We start from the raw sequence: 21850 nt of genomic DNA, 5'->3' as shown, positions 1-21850 counted from the left end.
CTGGCCTAGCCCTGGTTGGTAGGTGGAACATGGGGGCACAGGTGGACGTCTTCCTGAGAGGCAGAGTATCAACCCTGGAGTTGGAAAGCAGCCCGTCCAGGAGTTTGGCCCAGGGTGTTCCCCCGCCGAGAATCCCTGGGCGCAGTGGTTGAGAGTCCACCTGCTGATGCAGGGGACGCGGGTTCGTGCCCCGGTCTGGGAGGATCCCACGTGCCGCAGAGCGGCTGGGCCCATGAGCAATGGCCACTGAGCCTGCGCGTCCGGAGCCTGTGCTCCACAATGGGAGAGGCCGCAGTGGTGAGAGGTCCGCGAACCGCAAAAAAACAAAACAAACAAAACACACTTGTTCAGGTCTTGGCCAAGGGCGTGAGGGGGGAAGCGAAAGTGTGAAGAAATTTTCCCCTCCAAAGTCCTGAAGGGCTTTCATTGGGGTGGCGGGAAGTGTGAGGAGTGATCAAGAGACCAAGGGTGGTGGTCAAAAGGGCAGTTTGCCTGAAATGTAGTTACTTTCCTTTGTCAACAAGGAACGTGTGTTCAGGTAATGGGATCATGTGTTTAGAGATGAACCGCAAACTATTTTAAGCACCCAGATGACTTTCAAGTGAACCCACCTGTTTCCCCTAGAGAACCAGGTCTCTCAGGCCAGGGTTCTCAAAGTGAGGCCCCTGGAGTTAACAGAAGTTCCTAGGAACTTGTTAGAGATGCAAATCCCCGGCTCACCCCAGATCTGCAGCATTGGAAACTCTTGGGGGGTGGAGGGGGGCAGCCGCCCGTTTGCACACAGGAATCCCCTGGGGACCTCGCTAAAATGCAGGCTCTGAGAGGGTAGTCTGGGGTGGGCCTGAGGGTCTGCATTTCCGACAGGCTCCTGGAGGATGCTGACACCGAGGCCCGGGACCACACTTTTGAGTAGCAAGGGTTTAAAAAAAAAAAAAAGGGTTGGGGACTTCCCTAGTGGTGCAGTGGTTAAGAATCCGCCTGCCAATTCAGGGTACACGGGTTCGAGCACTGGTCCAGGAAGATCCCACGTGCCGTGGAGAAACTAAGCCCGTGCGCCACAACTACTGAGTCCACGTGCCACAACTACTGAAGCCCGCGCGCCTAGAGCCCATGCTCTGCAACGAGAAGCCACCGCAATGAGAAGCCCGCCCACCGCAATGAAGAGTAGCCCCCGCTCGCCACAACTAGAGAAAGCCTGTGTGCAGCAACGAAGACCCAACGCAGCCAAAAATAGAATAAATAATAAATTTAAAAAAAAAAAGGTGTGGAGGGTTGACAAACAACCACCCTCTGTCTGTTTTCTAGACACACAGCTACACCCACTCCTTAACCTATTGCTGTCTACAGTGCAAGTAGTTGGACAGAGGCTGCTGGGCGCAAACTATTCACCCTCTGGTCCTTTACAGAAAAAGTGTGCCAGCCCCTGGTCCAGAGAGTCTCCCTTGGCCTGATCTCTCCACCCTGATACTCTCCCCACACCCACCTCCTCAGCCGAGGGATGGCCTCCAGCTGCGATTCCGGAAGGTGCCAGCATTCTCCCTACTGCAGCCATACCAGCAACTCCTTGGGCCTGGTTTATCTTCCCTCTGCCCCCACCCCACCTCCCCACTGTACTATAAACACACTTGGGGGGTCTTCCCTGGTGGCCCAGTGGTTAAGACTCCGTGCTCCCAACGCAGGGGGCCCGGGTTCGATCCCCGGTCAGGGAACTAGATCCCGCATGCCGCAACTAAGACCCTGGAGCAGCCAAATAAATAAATAAAATATTTTTAAAGATAATAATAATAAATAAACACACTTGGGCCTTGGCATCCCTCAGCAGCCTGAGGCAGGGGCCTGGGTCAAGGTGGGTGTTTTCGTTTTGTTTGGCCACGCTACGGGGCTTGCGGGGTCTTAGTTCCCTGACCAGGGATTGAACCCGCACCCTCGGCAGTGAAAGTGCCAAAGCGCCGAGTCCTAATCATTGCACCGCCAGGGAATTCCCGGGTCAAGGTGTTGAGCGGATCTCTGAGGCCCTCACACAAGACACAAGACACGCTTGGGAAGGGGGCTATCTTCATCCTTTATAAGGATTGGGGGGGGGGGCGGAATCAGCGGCCCTCCAGGGCCCGGTCTCGGGCGATGACCGCCTCCTCGAACTTGATCATGAGCGTGGTGCCCTTGTGCCAGTGCGCCGTGACCTTGGCGGGGAAGCCACTGTGCGTGAGCACCGCCTCCACGATGCCAGCCGTGAAGCTGGCGCAGTTGAGCGTGCTGTTCTCCTTGGGCACGGAGATGTACGTGTTGATGAGCGGCTCCCGCTCGATGATGTAAAAAGTGCGGGCGTCGTCATTGGCCTGCTCCAGCTTGTCGGCCTCCTTGCCGAAGAGCGCCTTCCACACGGCGCCCTTAACGAAGAGCAGGGCGCCCAGCACCTTGGTTTCGCGCCGGGCGCCCTTTTCGCGAGCCACCAGCGAATCCAGAACGCGGGCGCCCACCTGGCGGCCTAGCGCGGCCAGGCGAGCCTGCAGCTCCGCCACAGAGAAGACGCGGCTCTGGCAGTGCTGCACCAGCTCGGAGAAGAGCAGCGCGAAGGCGCTCAGGCTCACCTCGGTGCGCGGCCGGGCCAGCGCGCGCTCCAGCAGCGCCGACTTCCCGCGCGTGAAGCGCGCCTCCATGCCGCCGCTGCCCTGCGGGGAGACGAGAAAACGTGGGTGTCAGAGGCGGGAAGGAGCCCCTCTCTACCACCTCCCTGTGCGCTCCATCAGTGATTTCCCACGTGGGAAGAGATGAGTAGAAGGAAAGGAGGTACCCACCTGAGCGTAAAGCATACCTCCGTTACGCCTAGCCAGCGACGGCCAAACGGGAGAGGGGGTAGGCTTGTACCTTAGGCGAGGAGAGGATTTGGGAGGGAGAGGGGTGGAGGGGGAAGGTGGGAGGAGAGACAAGAGGGGGACCAGAAGGGGGCGCTCGAAACCACCCCCTCGAGTTCCAGGTGATCCTTGTGCGTTCAAAGCACCGTGCTAAGCCCTCCGCCGCCTGTACGAGTAACCAGAAAACTAGTGCGCGGGGAGGGGGGCGTCAAACCTAGGGCAGGAAGGGGACGAGGATGGGGGCCGTGAGAGTACACTTGCAACTATCCCTCCCCCCGCCATGCGCTCCAGCAGCAACAGCGCTGACTTCCCTGGGTGAAGAGAACTTCCCTGCCTCTCCCCTGCGGAAAGTCAGAGAAACTGGGAGAGAGGAGTAGGGGGTGTGTGGAGACCAACGGCCAGGAGGGTTGGGGGCTTGGGGAACAGGCAAGACACATGGGGCAAGCCAGGAGAGGATGCTGGGAACCCTTCCAAACCCGCACCCTCGGGCAGCACCAATTTGTCATGCACGAAGCATGCCTCTTTGAGTGGGCCTGCGTTTGTAAAAAGACTGGAGGGGCAGCCAGAGAAGGCGTTGGGAACCCCCCACCCGCGTGCTTTCCAGAAAGGTAGCTGCACCGTGGAAAGAGGGAGGGGGCAGACTGTCGGACCCAGGGGTTAGGGGAGACAGGAAGGGGGGCAGTGATCCTCCCATCACAGGGCGTGAAGCCACGGCTGTCGGTGGCGAGAGACCCGGAAGGGGGTTGCTGGGAGAAAATCCCTAGTGGGTGCTGAGACCAAAAAAAAAAAAGAAAAAATAATATGGATCAGCGATGGGAATGGCAGCGGATGGGGCGGGGCGGGGAATCCCAAGGTCTCTGAGACACACACACCCCTGCTAAGGGTGGGTTCGGTAGGGGTAACTGAGAACCCCGCCCCCACTACGCAGGCACCTGGCCAGAAGCCGGAAGGGTCTGGGGATGCTGAGAGGGCCCCAACCAGGTCTGCGTGGGGGATGAAAAGACCACGGGAGGGGAATCTCAAGAGCTCCAGGACGCCCCTGCCCCGGTGCGCAGCTGCCTACATGGGGACTGCCCAGCGCGCGAGAGGGGAGGGGGGAGTGTTGAGACCCCTCCACCCGCCTGCCATGGGGTTGGTGAGCTAAGCCGTGGAAAGACCGGGATCCCGCGACCCCGGCCCCGGCATGGACCAGGCAGAGGGATCGGGAAGGAGCCCACCCTCCTCATGGTCCCCCGGGGTGGGCCGAAGAGGGATTCCGGGGATCGTGGACGCCGAGACCCTGACCCAGGACCCAAAGACCCGCGGAGAGGGGTCGGGGAACGGACGCGGCACGGCGGCGGGAGGGGTGGTGACGGGCGGGGTCTCACCGGGACTTGCGGCAGCCAATTCGGCCGAGCTGCTTTACGGCGCCGTAAAAGGCCCGGCGTGCGCAGGCGCCGAGGCGGGACGGGCGGGGCGCGCTCTGTGATTCCCGAGAGTGGCCGCACGGGGGTGCGCGTGTCCGTGCGACCCTACAGAGGGGTGCGGCCCGGGCCGGGGGCCTGGTTGGCCTTGGTTGGCCCGTTATAAAGGGGACAGCGGCACGGGTCGTCCATCTGCTCAGGAGCACACATTTGATGATGGGCACACGTCTCTGTCTTAGGAACATGTGCGTCCTTGGGCATATGTCTACTTGTCTCGGGGGCACACGTATGCCCATGCACACACACTCACCTGTCTTAGGGACACACATATGTCCATGCGAACATGTCCACTTGTCTTAGGGTCCATACGCATGTCCGTGGGCACAAGTTCTCAGAGGACGTACATCCATGAGCCGTGGGCATAGTACACTTAAGGACATGTGCCCTCATGAATACATGCCCTGTGGACAGATACATTCACAAGCACAGGACATACTCAGGGGCTCATACATTCGTGGGCCCATGAACACTTAGGGAGACATTGGACATCTCAGGCCACAGACCCTCATGGGCACACACTCAGCGGCGCAGGGACTTAGTCGCTCCCAGGGTACACATTCATGGACACACTGGGACCCACTGCGGACATTGGTTCTCCTGCCCCCAGGGTTCCTGGCATTACGCCCACGTGTTCACCGTGTGACCTTTCTCATTCTCCGAGTCTGAACACTTACTGACCCTCCCTACCAGGTTTCAAAGCTCCCCAGCCACACCAATAACAGATCTGAAAGACGCGTTGTTTCCCCTTGGCCTTTATCATCATGAATCGCGGAATGTGAGGGCAGAAACAAATGGACACATGCGGGTCCATGCTCTGAGCACCCTCAGTGGCATAATCAGGCACACTCGTGTTGACACACACCTGTTCAGGCCGGCACAGCGTGACAGGTGGGTGTGACAGGGCACACGCCCACAATTACAGTGATACATTCCCATGGTGTGCCCACCCCACCCACTCACACCTCCATCACACAACATCCCGCAGGACACACATGTGTTTATGCTGAAATGGGCACGTGTAACACGTGTCACCAACACGCACACCCACAGTGACACACTACTGTGGTCGCCACAGCCACCCATGGTGACATGCATTACACTCACAACACGCTGAAATACACATGTGCATCACATGTACAGTGACATAGGGGTGCACCCCATACTCGCTGTGACTCCCACCTTCAACATTCACCCATAACACCCTCCTGTGGGAAACACTGAAATACCCGCCCTCCGTGAAGTGCTAACCCCGACACACGAGCACATACGCACACACGCAACTCCACAACACATTCACCAAGACACATGATTTTCTACACGTGGGATGAAGCACAGCTTCAGACCAGGCTGGGGCCCCCATTTCCCATCTTCACTGAGAGGTGCTATCTTGTCCTCCGAGGTGTAGCCAGGGCTTTGATGTCTTTTCTTTTATTGAGGTGTGGGCTCTGCGGGGTGGGGGCGGGGGTGAAGGGTGGAGACCCGAGGTCAGACAGATCCCACTCTTGAAAGAGAACCTGGGGCCAAATCCAAGGGGGCCCCTCATCCGCCTCCCCTGGGCCCAACTGACTTGGATTTGGCATCTTCAACATCTGGAGGATTTTCTGTAATGTAGCCTTGATTTCGTTTATGTTTGAGACTGGGGAGAGACAGGAAAAAGCTCAAGTGGGGCTTTCTTAGCTTTATTGGAAGCCTTCTCCCTGCCCAGCCCCCAACCTGGGGTGCCACACAGCCCATGTTCTTGGAGTTCCCATGCATTTATATACTCCCCAAGTGACTTGGAGGGTGACATCCATCACCTCTCCAAACCTTGTGCTCTGGAAGGGCGGGACCCCTGCTGTCCCCTCCCCCGACTCCCCAGCACCCAGCCCAATATTGGGCATGGAGGCAAATTCGCCCAGTGGAGGTCTATAAGGGCACCTGTCGCCAGCGTCCTCAGTTTCTGGTTCCCTTCATGGACCTTGCTCTTGACTGTGTCAATGCCCTGCTCGACATCGCTCCAGCGCTTCTTCTCCTTGTCCTGGCACTCTCTCACTGAAAGGGAGACTGAGGGTGTGGATCAGGGTTGTCTGTGTCACCTCTGCTCTCCCTACCGCCACCCCGACCCAGGTCCTTCCCTCACCGTTCTGGAGCTCCCTTCTCAAGACCAGCAGCTCCTGGGACATCTCAGAATCTGTTCAGGATGGGGTGGGGAGGCAAGAAAACCTTAGAATCGCCTCAGGTCTGCAGTTGGGAGCAGCGCTGGACCGCCCCAGCTCCTGGGAACCCCTCCACACTGCCCCAGCCCCTTCCTCCACCACCAAAACAGAACAAAACACCTCACTCACTCTTCACCAGGACCAAGGCTAAGAGGACGATGCAGGGCAGAGCGAGGAGAACATACAGACTCATCACGGCTCTAGGCAACCAATGGGGGACCTGGGCAGGGTTGGAGGGTGGCTTGGACTGGGCTGGAATGGGGTAGAGGCAGGACAGGTCATCTCCAGGGCCCAACACCGCCACTCAGACCATCAACACTGACTGTAACACCAGCGACAGCTGTTCACCTACACCCACTGTTCCCGATACCATAAGCAGCTGTGGCCATCAACAACACTGCCACCAACATGCCCCCCTTAACATCCCTGTCACCAACACCCACCAACATCAATACCCGTTGTTACCAGCATTGTTTCCATCACCAGGACCTCATCAGCACCCTCATCAGCTCTATCTAGGTGGTTCTGTCCCGATCCACTACGTGGTCCCCTACTCACCATCACCAACACCCAGACCTTCACCAGCACCCCCACCGGCACAATCACATCATCATTATCACCACCTCCTCAAAGCTACCCCCCACCGCTGTCACACACAAGCCTTGATGCCACCACACCCCACATCATTGACCCTGACCTCCACACACTGCCCCTTGTCCCTCCCATGGGCCCCTCCCAAGGCTGTGTGATGTGGGTTAGTGGGCTTACCCTTACTCTTGGGAGGTGAATGACTGCCCTTTGGCTGGTGCTGGGTTTTGAAGGTGATATTCTCATAGGCAGGGTCATCTGCACCTGTGGGCAGGTCAGTGAGAGTGATTGAAGAAAGCTGCTGAGAGCGCCGGGACAGGGGTGAGGGTGGGAGAGGGGCCTCAGACGTCTGGATTCATGGGGCCCTGCACGCAACAAGCTTCTGGGTGTAAAGATAAGGAGTGGGGAACTAAGATCTACATCTTGATTAAGTGGAGAGGATGTGAGTGAATATTTGGGTGATAAACAGACACACACACACTCTGGGTGGGGGAAGGAACCCTCTGGCCCCCACTTTCAGCTCTTGACCTCTCCCCTCCCCACCCAAGGTGTCTAACCTTCTTTATTGGCTGGGGACCCCCATTTCTTGTCTTTGAAGGCCTCCGCCTGCATCTCGATCTCCTGGTTCATGTAGCTTTCCTCAGCCTCCGAAGTCCCCAGCCTACCAATTTGTCTACACACAACCCCACCCGCCAGAAAGCTTCTGGGCAGATGAGGAAGTCTCTGGGTTGGGGTGGAGGAGAGGAAGGAGAGGTCAGTCTCCTCTTTTCAGGGATGCAGGACCCTCCCACCCTGGGACATTCTCACCCCAACCCCAGCTAGAGAGGGATCTTAGGAGACCAGAGGTCTCAGGGAGGACCAAGAAGAGATGCCCATAGACCCAGAAACAGAATCGGATGGTCAGGAACTTGGGGTAGAGGTGTTAACTAATGCAATGGTGATCATCATATTGCAATATACAAATGTATCACATCAACATGTTGTACATCGTAAACTTATGCAATGTCCTATGTCAATTATAGTCAATAAAATATTTTTTTTAAAAAAAGAGGATGGTCAGGGACTTTACAGGAAGCTGTGTGTGTGTCTACCTGGATAAACCTCATCTTCCCATCCCTCTTGCTCTCACGGGAGATGCTGTGGCTCCCCAGAGTCCCACTTTTGGGGGCAAGGGCATCCAGCCTTGGAGGCAGGATTCCTAGGTCCCCACACCTACCTTCCTGCTGCCCTAGTCCCACCCCTCAGCTCCACCCTGAGAAGTTCTACTTCTTCAGGGCCCCTTGGAGGAGAGGAACGGATATGAGGCAATGGAACTAACCACTGGAACTCCACCCCTACATTTGGGACTGACGCCAGACATCACCTTGACCTAACCCCGGAAGTAGTTCGTCCTCCACCTGGAGACCCCTGACAGAGAAACACTCAGAAACACACCCACCCGCATCCACACATCTGCTCGCCTACCCAGACCCACACAAACACTTGCATACACACACTCCTGAATACCCCCAGTCGCATATCTGTTCACGTGTACACATGGCATGCTCATTTGCATGCTTATACATATTCATGCGCTCACACTGTCTCCACTCTGTTTAGGTGTCTTAAATCTCTCTTTGTGTCTATCTGACCTTGAGAACTGGGGATTAAAATGAGACAAAGTATATAAGGAAGTTTTTCTTTAAGTCTAGAGTGGTGCCTTCTGATAGAGTATAATGTGGATTTTTGGCAGGGTTTTTAAAAATTGAAGTATAGTCAGTTTATAATATTATGTTAGTTTCAGGTGTACAGCATAGTGACTCAATATTTTTATAGACTATACTCCATGGCTATATTTCCCTGTGCTGTACCATATATCCTTGTTGCTTATCTACTTTATACATAGTAGTGTGTATCTCTTAATCCCTTAAGCGTACATTGTCCCTTCCCCTTCTCTCTCCCCACTAGTAACCACTAGTTTGTTCTCTATATCTGTGAGTCTGTTTCTGTTTTTTAATATACATTCATTAAAAAAAATTTTTTTATATTCCACATACAAGTGATAACATACAGTATTTGTCTTTCTCTGTCTGGCTGATTTCACTAAACATAATACCCTCCAAGTCCATCCATGTTGTTGCAAATGGCAGAATTTCATCCTTTTTCATGGCTGAGTAATATTCCAGTGTGTGTATGTATGTGTGTATATATGTATATTTATATACATATATATCACAACTTCTTTATCCATTCATCTGTTGATCGAAACTTGGGTTGCTTCCGTATCTCAGCTATTGTAAATAATGCTGCTGTGAACATTGGGGTACATTTATCATTTCAAATTAGTGTTTTCAATTTTTTGGATATATACCCAGGAGTGGAATTTTTCTGGATCATATATTAGTTCTATTTTTAGTTTTTTGAGGAACCACCATAATGTTTTGCATTGTAGCTGGACCAATTTACATTCCTACCAACAGTGTATAAGGGTTTTATTTTCTCCACATCCTTGCCAACATTTGTCATTTGTAGGTTTTTAAATAAAAGCCATTCTGATAAGTTGAGGGGATATCTCACTGTGGTTTTAATTTGCATTTCTTTAATAATTAGTGATGTTGAGCATCTTTTTATGTGCCCATTAGCCATCTGTATGTCTTCTTTGGAAAGATGTCTATTCAGGTTTTTGGACTATTTTTTAATCAGTTGTTTGTGAACCACATGTTTATTGAGACATTTTACCTTTTTTGGGGGGGGTACTAAGTCTTCAAAACCAAACGTGTACTTACACTTAAGGCACATTTCAACTTGGACTGGCTACATTTCACTGCCATATTGGACAGTGCTGGTCTAGAATATTATAATTTTTTCCTGTTACTGAACTCAGGTTTGGCATATCACCACTCAAAAGCTGATACTCGAGAGACAAGTGTTGGTTGAAAAGAAAAGGTTGCTTTATTCAGGAGGCCAGCAACCTGGGAAGAAGGCAGACTCATGTCCAAAAGACATCTCCCAGCTGCCAATCAGGGGGCAAAAGCTTTTAAAGGGGAGTTTCAGGGGTGGATACATGGAGGGAGGGGGCTACATGCAGAAACAGTAGAGTCGGCTCTGACAATCACCTTGAAGTTGGTCATGCAGTGGTGTGATCAATGTCATCTGGATTGTTTTAAGTACAATTAATCTTCAGTTCCAGGGTTGGTTTGTTCCCATTTCCTTGAGGCCAGTTCTCAGAATTGTGTAAGATGGGGCAGCTTATGTCATGGCTACAGTCTGGTCATCACGTAGTTAACTTCCCCCACCTGGTAGGGGTTTTGGTATCCACTAAGCAGCTCAAAGCCTATGGCTCAGAATATTATCTATAGCCCTTGAGGAGGAACTAAAGGTCCTGACTTTGCTGAATGGCAAAACTATTCTTTTGTCCTGTTTGATTGTTCTTCTTTGCTTCTGCATGTTTTCATTTCTCTGATTAAATTTATTCTTTGGCTAAACTTTTTCTACAGACAAGAGGCAGGCAGAGGACATGGGGGGAGGTGGTGTCTGTCCTGGGAAGGCCCCGTAGGGTCCTGCTCTGTTACACTCCCTTTGGAAAAAATAAGTTTAAAGCTTTCTATGCGTGGAAAGTGAGTATGTTTTAGGTTTAAAATATGTGATTAAATTCTAGATAACTTTGGAATGGTCCCTGAGATCTGGCTGGTGAGGATAATGTTCTCTTTCCTAAAGTATTGCCAATTTTGTCTGTTCAAGGACGATCAATTTAATAATGATTAGGTGCCAGCTCCTCCATCTCCTCTTACAAAGTCAGCCATTGAGAGATGTGACCCCGCCCCTGCTGATGTAATAGCCACAGAAGAGATGGACCAATGGGGAACTGGCTCTGCTCTGGTGGACAGGCAAAGGGGGTGGGGCCGTGGCATTACACGTTTCCCTAGCTCCGATGAGGCTAAGACCAGGCTCCAGCCCTCTGGACTTTGAGAAAAAGGTAGCCCCAGAACTGGAAATCCACAAGCAACCATGTCATGGTGGCCTAAGAGGGCTCCATGGGGTTGCCTGACCAGATCCTTTCATGGAGCAACAGTTTCAATTTTCTTTTAAGAAAGAAAATGTGTCCTAACCAGGTATTGGTTTAGGGTGAGCACATGATCCAGGCCCAGCCAATCAAAGTCCAAAATTTGACAAAGGGGTGGGCAGAATGAGCCAGACTCAACCAATGAGACTCAGGCCGAAGGCTTTTGGGATTCTTTTGTTTGCTTGCTTATTTTGGTTGTGCCAGCATGCATGCGGGATCTAGTTTCCTGACCAGGGATTGAACCTGAGCCCCCTGCATTGGGAGCACGCAGTCTTACCCACTGGACCACCAGGGAAGTCCCCAAGCCTGAGGCTTTTATTGGGTTAACCAAGAAAAAGGGCATTCACTCCTTTTTCCCCTCTGTCAGACTGCCAGGATATAAGCCTGGTGCTGTGACAGGGGAGAACTTGCTTGAGAGTGAAGCCAACACTAAGGAGAGCAGACCTGACAGGGAGTCGGGTCCTGGAGACATTATCTGAGACCCTAGATCCAGCCATACCTGAGTCTGTTATTCTAACCCTGAGCCTCTCAGTTACATAATCCAGAAATGTCCTTCCACTTTTGCTCGAGCTAGCTTGACGGGGGGGGGGGGTCTGCGGCACCTGCAACTAGCACAGTCTTGGCTACTACAGGGGGCTGGGCAGTTGGCAAATGAAGAAAGAGGCTTAAGAAGGGGCTTTGCCTGTCAAAGTCTGCACTCTGAGACAGGAGGATGACTGTGTTGGAACTGAGACCTCTAAAGAGGCTCTTCTTGGGGTCCAGATACAGGGGGACAATTGTGGGTCTTGGAGACAAAGAGGCACTCGCATCAGGGTCAGGGGACAGTGAGGGAGCGGGATGGACAAGGTACTACACTCGCCCTCTCTGGTCCTTAACACTCTTCTGACTCAGTGGTCCCACTCCAACCCCATGGTCAAGGTGGGGTGAGGAGGGAGGACCTGGGAGGGGAATCCCTGGATTGGGGTCTGGTGGGCTCCATGGGCACCAGAAGTGTTTGTGTGATCTCAGCTCATGACTACCATGATCAGACAGATGGGTGTACCATCATAGGGGGTGGTTGTCAGTGGGAAGAGAGTCCAAAACATCCTGAAAACCACAAACCCACCCTGTCACCCATTCTTCAGCCTCTGGAGTGTGCTGCTGGGGTCTGTGACATTTAAGTCTTGGGTCCCTCTTAAGACCGGGTACTGGGGCTTCCCTGGTGGCACAGTGGTTAAGAATCTGCCTGCCAATTCAGGGGACATGGGTTCGAGCCCTGGCCCGGGAAGATCCCACATGCCGCGGAGCAACTAAGCCCGTGTGCCACAACTACTTGAGACTGAGCTCTAGAGCCCACGAGCCACAACTACTGAGCCCACGTGCCACAACTAATGAAGCCTGTGCACCTAGAGCCCGTGCTCCATAACAAGAGAAGCCAGGACAGTGTGAAGCCCGCCCACCGCAACGAATAGTAGCCCCCGCTCACTGCAACTAGAGAAAGCCCGTGCACAGCAACGAAGATCCAACACAGTCATAAATAAATAAATAAATAAATAAATTTTAAAAATGACTGGGCACTAAGTGTTCTGAAGTCTCTGTCTGCATCTCTCAGGGGCTGGATTTTGAGACTCCTGGGTTAAGATTCTCAGGAAACCGGACGTTGAATCACCTGGATTTGTGCCCACAGCAATGCTGAGGATTTGCCTTCTAGGGCTTTGACTCCAGACTGAGACCAATGTCATCCAAGCTGGGGTGGGGACTTGATGTTGGAAGTACGAGTGTCTGTCTAAGGCATACATGTGTCTATGTGTCCCTAGGTCCTTCTCCACAGTGGGCATGTGTGTGTCTGTGGGCACAGTGTCTTTGTGTGACAGTGGTAACTGGGTTGTGTACTGTGTGTGCACATGGCCATGTGTAACTGTGTACATACGTGTAGTGTGTGTACCTAGGTGGTGTATTCACCTATGTGTGTGGTTATTTATTCAAGACATTTTCCTGAGCACCTACTATGTGCCATGCTCTCTTCTAAGCACCAGGATACACCAAAGAGCAAACAAGTCCCCTGCCCTGTGTTTTCATATTTGAGTGTTCATGAGGGGTATGAATGTCCCTTGATGCAGGTGGGGAGTGAGGGATGGCGCTCAGGATTCTGGACTCAGCAATGGATTCAGGGATGCACCCTGACCCTGGGGCTGCTGGTGGCTTGAGGCCCTGGAGTGTATGTGGGGTAGGGGGCGGGGGGGTTCCTGTCCTGTACAGACCCAGATCCCGATGAGGCTTCATTGTGAGCAGTGGGGGAGAATGGCCCAGCAACTTCCCAGGAGGCCCGAGACCCTAGGGTGACCGTCAAGGTGGCCTCAAAGGTAACACTCTCGGGACCTCCCCGCTGGTCCCGTGGTTAAGACTCCACGCTTCCAATGCAGGGAGCACGGGTTCGATTCCTGGTCAGGGAACTAAGATTCCACATGCCCACCCGGTGTAGCCAAAAATAAGTAAATAAACGGTACACTCCCTTCCCCTCCTGAAGAAGGCCATGAGCCTTGGGTGTGGTTGTCATTACAGGAAGTTAAGGCCCCATTTTCGGAAGTAGAAGTGGCGGACAAGGGAGGGGGGGGGAATGGGGCGGAAGAAAGTCACGGCTGTCCCCCACCCCCCTCCCTCTGGCGCCTTGCTCTTTTTGAAGATGCCGGTTCAGTCACCCGCACCCCACAGAAGACAACACCACAGGGCCCGGGCTTTCTCCATCATCTTCTCGGAGGTTTATTTCCAGCCCCGCCCCTCTGAGACAGGACCCCGCCCCTCCGAGGCCTGGCCACGCCCCCAGGCCCCGCCCCTCCGCAAGCGCAACCTTAGGCTATTCGGGCCCGCAGGCGACAGCAGCGAGCTCCGGTCCAGTCCATGCCGGCGCACTGACAGTGGCACGTGGTCTCGGCGCGCACGTCCCACGAGCCACAGGCAGAGCCACAGGTGCAGGCGGTGACGGCGAAACCTGCGAGGGGGAGCGAGAAGGAGAGAGCTTGGACTCTGAGCCAGAGGCTGCGGGCCTGGGGTTCCAGGGGGCTGGCAGCGTGGGCGGCGGGGAGGCTGGGGGCCTGGACACCAGTGTCCTGAGGAAATGGGGTCCGGGAGTTGGGGGAAGGGGCAAGGCTGGGAGTGCAGACCAGGACATTACAGAAGTAGAGGCTGAGACTCTGTGGTCCTAGAGAAATAGAGGCTGGACGTAGGGGAGGGGGTTTTGGGGTACTGAGAACAGAACTGAGAGCCTGGACCACGGGTTCTGTACTCACCTGAGGGGCAAGTGACCAGGTGCCCCCTGGAGGTGACACTCCGGCAGTCCAGGCCAATGTCCCTTACTGCCTCAGGAACTATGGAAGGAGTGACCGAGGTAACTGTGAAACCGAGCTGCCCCTCCCCCAATCTCATGCTGCCCAGGCCCTGGTGGTTTGGAGATGGGCAGGGGGCTCAAGAAAACGCCCCTGGGGAAGGCCCAGGGGGTCGGGAGCTCATCACCTCCCAAGATTCTGCTTTGAGGTGGGTGTTTTGGAGGGAGGAGGGTTTGGAGCTGTTGTTAAAGGTGGAGCTGGGTGGGAAATGGCGTTGGGTTGGGTTTGGGGTTGAGATTTGGTTGGGGTTGGAGTTGGGGTTGACTTGATGTTCGCTCCATGTCAGGGATCAGAGGGGCCCCTGAGGCCCCTGCCGAGGTTGGATGCGAGGGTGCTCACTTAGGGAACTGATGAATTCCTGGATCTTCTCACTGATGGCTTTATCCATGGGACACAGCAACTTGCCACACACCAGCAGCCCCAGGACTGGGAGGAGGAGGAGAGAGAGAGCCTTCATCCTGTAGGTGCTGCAAGAGGGAACCGAGAGACCCCAGCTGCGTCAGCCCCTCTCCAACCTGGGAAGGGTCAGGCCCACAGAATGTGTGCAATCGGGAACCCTGGGTCCCCACGGGGGATGGGGCTGGAGGCCTAGCTTTGCCCTTAAAGGCGGGAGCAACTGTCACTTACCCTCTCCGTGGACTCAGCAGGCCCAATTTTGGACACGAATGACGTGCCTCTGCCTCAGCTCTCTCTTTAAGGCCTCCGAGTGTGGGGCTTCCTGTCTTGGCTAAGACCCCTGGCATCCTGGGCCTCCCTTCCCACATCCGGGGCTAAAAGGAAGCCCCCAGGGTAGAGTCCAGGGACCTAGTGGTGCCACAGCCTCTCCTTCAAGCGCCTTCCCTTCCCACATCCAGGCTGGGACTGGTCCAGAGGGTAGAACCTGGGGGATAATTCCAGGAACCATAGTCAACGGGGCAGGGAGAGACACAGGAGCTTGCACGGAGGGGATGGGGCACACAAATGTGACCAAAATAATGTCCTTGTTTGAGAACTGCATGCCATGTTCATTCCCAAAAAGCTATCACCATAGAAGAGATAGATAAAATCATGGTTTATTCCTTCGATAGAATAATCGACAACTGAAGTGTGCAAACTACGGCCCATGGGCCAGATCTAGCCCACCATCTTTTTTTTTTTTTTTTTTGGCCACACTGAGCATCATGCAGGATCTTAGTTCCCCAACCAGGGATCGAACACCCATGCCCCCTGCAGTGGAAGCACGGAGTCTTAACCACTGGACCGCCAGGGAAGTCCTGCCTACCATCTATTTTTGTATGACTCATGAGCTAAGAATGTTTTTCACATTGTTTGGGTTTGTTTTGTTTCCAATATGGATGGATTTTTTTTTTAATTGTGGTAAAACACATGTAAAATAAAATGTACCATTTTAACCATTTTCAAGTGTAAATTCAGCAGCATTAAGGCAGTGTGACCACTGAGGTAGACACTGGAATGCTGTGGCCACAAGCCAAGGAATGCCAGAAGCCACCAGAAGCTGGAAGAAGCAAAGAACCGACTTTTCCCTAGTCTTTAGAGGGAGTATGGCTTGATTTCAGCCATACAGTGTTGTGTAATCATCACCCCTGTCCATTTCCAGAACTTTCTTTTTATCATCCTAAACTGAAACCTTACCTATTAAACACTAAGTCCCACTTCCTCTTCTTGAAGCCCCTGGTAATCTCTAATCTAGTTTCTATTTCTATGAATTTGCCTATTCATATAGCAAATAAGTGGAATCATACAATATTTATCATTTTGTGCCTGCCTTATTTCACCGAGCATAACATTTTAAGATTCATCCATGTTGTAGCATGGATCAGAACCTCATTCCTTTTTAAGGCTAATATTCAATTTTATGTCCATACCGCATTTCGTGTATCATCTGTTGATGGACAGTTGGGTTGTTCCCACCTTTTGGCTATTGTGAAGGATGCTGCTATGAACCTAGGGGTGGCACGGGATAAAGACACAGACGTAGAGATGGAGTTGAGGACACAGGGAGGGGGAAGAGTAAGCTGGGGCGAAGTGAGAGAGTAACATTGACATATATATTCACTACCAACTGTAAAATAGATAGCTAGTGGGAAGCAGCTGCAGAGCACAGGGAGATCAGCTCACTGCTTTGCGACCACCTAGAGGGGTGGGATGAGGGTGGGAGGGAGACGCAAGAGGGAGGGGATATGGGGATATACGTATGCATATAGCTGATTCACTTTGTTATACAGCAGAAACTAACACAACACTGTAAAGCAATTATACTCCAATAAATATGTTAAAACTTTTTAAAAAAATAGCTTTTGAAGGATGCAAAAGAAGTGGGCAGCTCTAACTACAGGCAGGGTGAAAAGCAGAGAGAATGTGTGGAACCTCCTGGGGCTCCCCAGGGACTCAGTTTGAAAACCCTTAGTTCAGTAGCAGGAAAGAGTTATATATGGCCTGATAAAGAAATGTTCACATATTGAGGTCTGGGGAAGTCAGTCTGGCTTATACATGAGTTAACGTGAATTTTGTGCTAGCTAAAACAGCCTGCTTGTGGCCTATGAAAACTACATTGTGCATCTGCTTTAATTATTAAAGAAAAGGGCACACTGACCAGAAGTCAAGAATGTCCTTGTTTAAAATAAAGATTAAAGCCCCTCTTCCTGGGATGCCAGGGCTGGTCCTCCTTTGATGATAAGACTCCCTTCCAGGTGCCAAGGTCATACTGACTTGCTGTGTACATGTTGGTCTGTTTTTCTGAAACCTTGAAGGAGTGTGTCCCTGACTTGTTTGATGTTCTTTGTTCTTAGAAGATATAAAACTGTGCTGAAGACCCTGCTTCTCCAGAGCAGTTTCTCAGAGTTTTCCTCTGAGAAGCTGTCTTCTGGGCTAGAGTCCTCAGTTTGGCTAAAATAAAACTCTTTCTATTGCTATTATTGATTGTTTATTGATTATTGTCATCGATAGCCCCTTAATTCTCTTTAAAAAATCCCTTTATTCTCCCTGATTTCTACCAGCAAAACTGAGCTCTAGTGACCTTTTACATCTAATACTACTTAATACAATTCTAGAACCAGGTCTTTAAAAAGTACAATAGGGCAATCACATACCTACAATTTTTAAAAATCAATCTTATTGAGGTATAATTTCCATATAATAAAATGCATCTATCTTAAGTGTTCAGTTGGATACATTTTGACAAGTCTATATACCTGCATACTGCATGAATGTTCTGTTTTTCCCAAGTATTGCTTTTAAAAAAATCAGGTATAATTTACATACGGCAAAATTCGCCCTTTTTACTGAGTTCTATGAGTTTTGACAAATGCATACAGTTGTGTAACCACTGCCACCAAATACTTATAATTTAAATTATAATTGAAAAAAAAAAGAAGTTTCCCAAAGATCTGAAGGAAAACTGTCCTGAAGTCACAGAGAAGGAGATTTTTCTACCCATACAACTGGTTTTCCTGTGCACTGCAGATCTTGTGAATATTCATAAGTGTTACCGGCTTGTTCTCACCTCTGTTAATATACATCTGTCCTTGAACTAATTTTGAACAAAGAGGCCTGTATCACTCAGAGGACTGGAAACTGTTACCACTTCTTGTGAAACTGACTTCTAGAGGCAACCTACGCTTCTGATTGGTTGCCTTGCTACATAACTTGGCCTAGTGATGATGTCGTAATGACAGGTAGCTCTGCCAATCAGAAGAGAATCATTGACACCTGCTTCCTGTCCCACAAGAATGACAGAAAATAAAAGTAAAAGCCTTGACAATTATTAGAGAAATGCTATCAAAACCACAATGAGGTACCACCTCACACTGCTCAGAATGGCCATCATTAAGAAGTACAAACAATAAATACCATATATATATATATATATCTGAACACTGTATCACTGTGTTGTACACCTGAAGCCAACATGACATTGTAAATCAACTGTACTTCAATAATAAAAAACATAATAAAATTTAAAAAATTTTAAAAACTGTTGGTGGGATGTAAATTGATACAGCCACTATGGAGGAAAGTATGGAGGTTTCTTAAAAAACTAAAAATAAAACTACCATATGACCAAGCAATCCCACTACTGGGCATATACCCTGAGAAAACCATAATTCAAAAAGAGTCATGTACCACAATGTTCATTGCAGCTCTATTTACAATAGCCAGGACATGGAAGCAACCTAAGTGTCCATCGACAGATGAATGGATGAAGAAGATGTAGCACATATATACAGTGGAATATTACTCAGCCATAAAAAGAAACGAAATTGAGTTATTTGTAGTTAGGTGGATGGAACTAGAGTCTGTCATACAGAGTGAAGTAAGTCAGAAACAGAAAAACAAGTACCGTATGCTAACACATATATATGGAATCTAAAAAAAAAAAGGTTCTGAAGAACCTAGGGGCAGGACAGGAATAAAGACGCAGACGTAGAGAATGGACTTGAGGACACAGGGAGTGGGAAGGGTAAGCTGGGACGAAATGAGAGAGTGGCATGGACATATATACACTACCAAATGTAAACTGGATAGCTGGTGGGAAGCAGCCACATAGCATAGGGAGATCAGCTTGGTGCTTTGTGACCACCTAGAGGGGTGGGATAAGGAGGGTGCGAGGGAGACGCAAGAAGGAGGAGATATGGGGATATATGTATATGTATAGCTGATTCACTTTGCTATAAAGCAGAAACTAACACACCATTGTAAAGCAATTATACTCCAATAAAGATGTTAAAAAAAATTTAAAGAAAAGGGGAATAGTGTGGAGGCGGGAGGGAGAGTCTGACCACAGCTTCCTGACAGCCTCCACCTCGTGCCCCATGTCATAGATGGGAAAACTGATGTTGGGTGAGGTTGAGTCACTCCCGAAGGGGAGATTTCAGATCCAGATTTGTTGGATGCCGAAGTCCTTATTTATTTATTTATTTATTTATTTGGCCGCAGCTCTTGGCTTGTAGGATCTTACTTCCCGGACCAGGGATTGATCCTGGGCCCCCAGCAGTGAAAGCACTGTGTCCTAACCACTGGACCACCAGGGAAGTTCCTCAAAGTCCTTACTTTTAACCAAGGCATTTTTCCACCTGTACCATGAGGTGGGGGGTACATGGAGTAGGCAGGGTGTGGGGGGAGAACACATGAAGGGTAAAGTAAGGGGCAGGTAGGAACAGTTTCCTAGAACCCCTTCTGACCAGCCCAGCTCTTGGGGCCCTGCCCACCCAGGATGAGCTGTCTCCCCAGCCCCTTCCTGTGGTACCTGCCCACTCTCCCCTGCCCAGCATATCCAAGCAACAAGAGCAGATGCCAAGGAGCTTCAGAGATGCTCTGGTGGTGATGCCACGGAGGCTGCAGCCCCCTTCCTGGGAGTCCCAGCTCAGCCACTGACTAGCTGCATGACTTTGAGCAAGTGGCTAAAGCACCTCTGGGCCTCAGTTTCCCCATCTGTAAAATGGGATTATTCTCAGTGATTACCTCACAGGGCCTGGGTGACAATTAAGTGAGTACTCCCACCCCCGCAGCTTTATTGAGACACAGCTGACATATAACACTGTGTGCATATAAGGTGTATTACGTGACGATCTGACACATGTGTTATGTTGAAACATGATTACCACATAAGGTTAGATAACATCTCCATCACCTCATATAAGTACCTCTTTGCGTGTGTGGTGAGAACACTGAAGATCTACTCTTATCAACTTTCCAGTACACAATACAGTGTTACCTGTAATCACCATGCTGTCCATTAGGTCCCCAGAATTCATTCATCATCTAACTGAAATTTTGTCTCCTTTGACAAACATCTCCCCATTTCCCCCACCTCCCAGGCCCTGGTCACCACCATTCTGTTCTCTGCTTCTATAGCTCAGCTTTTTTAGATTTCACATATAAATCTTAAAAACAAAAACCGATAAAACAAACCAAACTCACAGAAACAGAGATTGGCAGTTGCCAGGGTCTGGGAGGTCGGAGAAATGGGTGAAGGTGGTCGAAAGGTACAAACTTCCAGTTATAAGAGGAATAAATTCTGGGGGTGTAATGTACAACATAATGACGATGGTTAACAATACTGTATATTGTGTATTGAAAAGTTGCTGAGAGAGGAGAATTTAAAAGTTCTCACCACACGCACACGGCAACCATATGAGGGGATGGATCTACTATCTAACTTCATTGTGGTTGTCATTTTGTAATGTACTGTCGACGAAAATAATAAACTATAATAGGAATAGAAAAGAGGGGATTTTTTGTTTTTGTTTTTTTTCTTTGGGCCGCGCCACAAGGCTTGTGGGATCTTAGTTCCCCGAGCAGAGATCAAACCTGGGCCCACAGTAGTGAAAGCGCCAAGTCTTAACCACTGGACTACTAGGGAAGTCCCAGAAAAGAGTTTTATTTGAGCCAAACTGAGGACTATAGCCTGGAAGACGGCCTCTCTGATAACTCTGAGGAACTGCCCCAGAGATGCATGGTTTTCAGCGCAGTTTTATATCTTGTCAGAACAAAGAACATCAAACAAGTCATGGAGACACTCCTTCAAGGTTTCAAAAAAAAAAAAAAAAGAAAAACAGATCAGCATGTACACAGCGAGTCGGTATGACCTCGGCGCCTGGGAAGGGAGTCTTATCATCAAAGGAGGACCAGCATTGGCATCCCAGGAAGGGAGGCATTTAATCTTGATTTTGAACATGGACATTCTTGACTTCTGGTCATTGTGCCCTTTTCTTTAATAATTAAAGCAGATGTACAATGTAGTTTTCATAGGCGACAAACAGGCTGTTAGCATAAAATTCAAGTTAACTCATGTATAAGCCAGAATGACTTTCCCTATATCTCAATGTGAACATTTCTTTGATCAGTATATATGTATTAAATCACTACGTTGTACACCTTAAGCTTATCTCAACGAAGCTGGGGGAAAACCAGATTCCACATTTAAGTATTTGTCTGTCTCCATCTGACTTATTTCATCCAGCAAGTACTTTATGTAAATCTATGTAGACGATACAGAATGAGGCACGGTATGTAGTGGATGCTTCAAACGTCGCTTTTTGGGGGGGAGGGGGATCAATATTTTCCCAGAATTTCCCCAGCCACAGACAGGGATCAAGGCTCTGAGTGGTCACTCAATGTGGAGGGGCCACCAGCCAGGACTTTCTCTTCCTGTCCTGTCCCCTCAATACCTCAGCCCTGGGGACCCCATCTCAGCCCAACAGGAACAGAACTTTGCCACTTTCAGGGCTATTTCCTCACCTCCAGGAGCCTTTTCACAATATTCTTGGCAGTAGCTGTTGGTTAACTTGTGTTTTCACATTTTGAGCAACTTTACAGAAAAAAAAAGGCGGGGGAAGCTTGCCTTGCT

The 21850-nt window shown here is 50.5% G+C and overlaps 3 protein-coding genes across 5 annotated transcripts; all 3 read right to left on the bottom strand.

Annotated features, from left to right (window-relative positions):
* Nucleotides 1-2024: 2024 nt before the first annotated feature.
* Nucleotides 2025-4263, bottom strand: TRAPPC5 (trafficking protein particle complex subunit 5). 2 transcript variants are annotated; one of them, XM_082622928.1, is made up of 2 exons: nt 4220-4263; nt 2025-2669 (listed from the first exon to the last, which is right to left on the bottom strand). In XM_082622928.1, the coding sequence occupies exon 2, from the start codon at nt 2655-2657 to the stop codon at nt 2091-2093; it is 567 nt and encodes a 188-aa protein (XP_082479054.1). In that variant the 5' UTR covers nt 2658-2669; nt 4220-4263; the 3' UTR covers nt 2025-2090. The 2 variants fall into 2 exon arrangements, with proteins under 2 accessions (XP_082479054.1, XP_082479053.1); XM_082622927.1 differs by lacking the exon at nt 4220-4263 and adding an exon at nt 2796-3008.
* Nucleotides 4264-5150: 887 nt separating this feature from the next.
* Nucleotides 5151-7771, bottom strand: MCEMP1 (mast cell expressed membrane protein 1). Of its 2 annotated transcripts, XM_082622869.1 has the most exons (7): nt 7656-7771; nt 7279-7362; nt 6640-6762; nt 6435-6485; nt 6233-6358; nt 5883-5951; nt 5151-5760 (listed from the first exon to the last, which is right to left on the bottom strand). In XM_082622869.1, exons 1-7 carry the CDS (start codon nt 7726-7728, stop codon nt 5744-5746), a joined length of 543 nt encoding a protein of 180 aa, XP_082478995.1. In that variant the 5' UTR covers nt 7729-7771; the 3' UTR covers nt 5151-5743. The 2 variants fall into 2 exon arrangements, with proteins under 2 accessions (XP_082478995.1, XP_082478994.1); XM_082622868.1 differs by lacking the exons at nt 5151-5760; nt 5883-5951 and having other exon boundaries at nt 6015-6358.
* A 6197-nt stretch (nt 7772-13968) lies between these two features.
* RETN (resistin) lies at nt 13969-14959 on the bottom strand (the record flags this gene model as incomplete). Its single annotated transcript, XM_082623233.1, has 3 exons — nt 13969-14108; nt 14407-14484; nt 14842-14959. The coding sequence occupies 3 exons, from the start codon at nt 14957-14959 to the stop codon at nt 13969-13971; spliced, it is 336 nt and encodes a 111-aa protein (XP_082479359.1).
* Nucleotides 14960-21850: the final 6891 nt, after the last annotated feature.

This window comes from Mesoplodon mirus (assembly GCF_964341445.2).
Source record: "Mesoplodon mirus genome assembly, chromosome: 5".
NCBI classification, from domain to species: Eukaryota; Metazoa; Chordata; class Mammalia; order Artiodactyla; family Ziphiidae; genus Mesoplodon; species Mesoplodon mirus.
This window is presented reverse-complemented; position numbering and strand designations above follow the sequence as displayed.

What these genes read in the sequence shown, in the direction of transcription:
- MCEMP1 (XM_082622868.1), bottom strand. Translation starts at nt 7,728, where the DNA reads ATGAACCAGGAGATCGAGATGCAGGCGGAGGCCTTCAAAGACAAGAAA. An exon ending in AGCCTTGGTCCTGGTGAAGA is followed by an intron (nt 6,486 to 6,639) that starts GTGAGTGAGGTG and finishes CATCCTGAACAG; the next exon opens with ATTCTGAGATGTCCCAGGAG. An exon ending in GAGAAGGGAGCTCCAGAACG is followed by an intron (nt 6,359 to 6,434) that starts GTGAGGGAAGGA and finishes CCACACCCTCAG; the next exon opens with TCTCCCTTTCAGTGAGAGAG.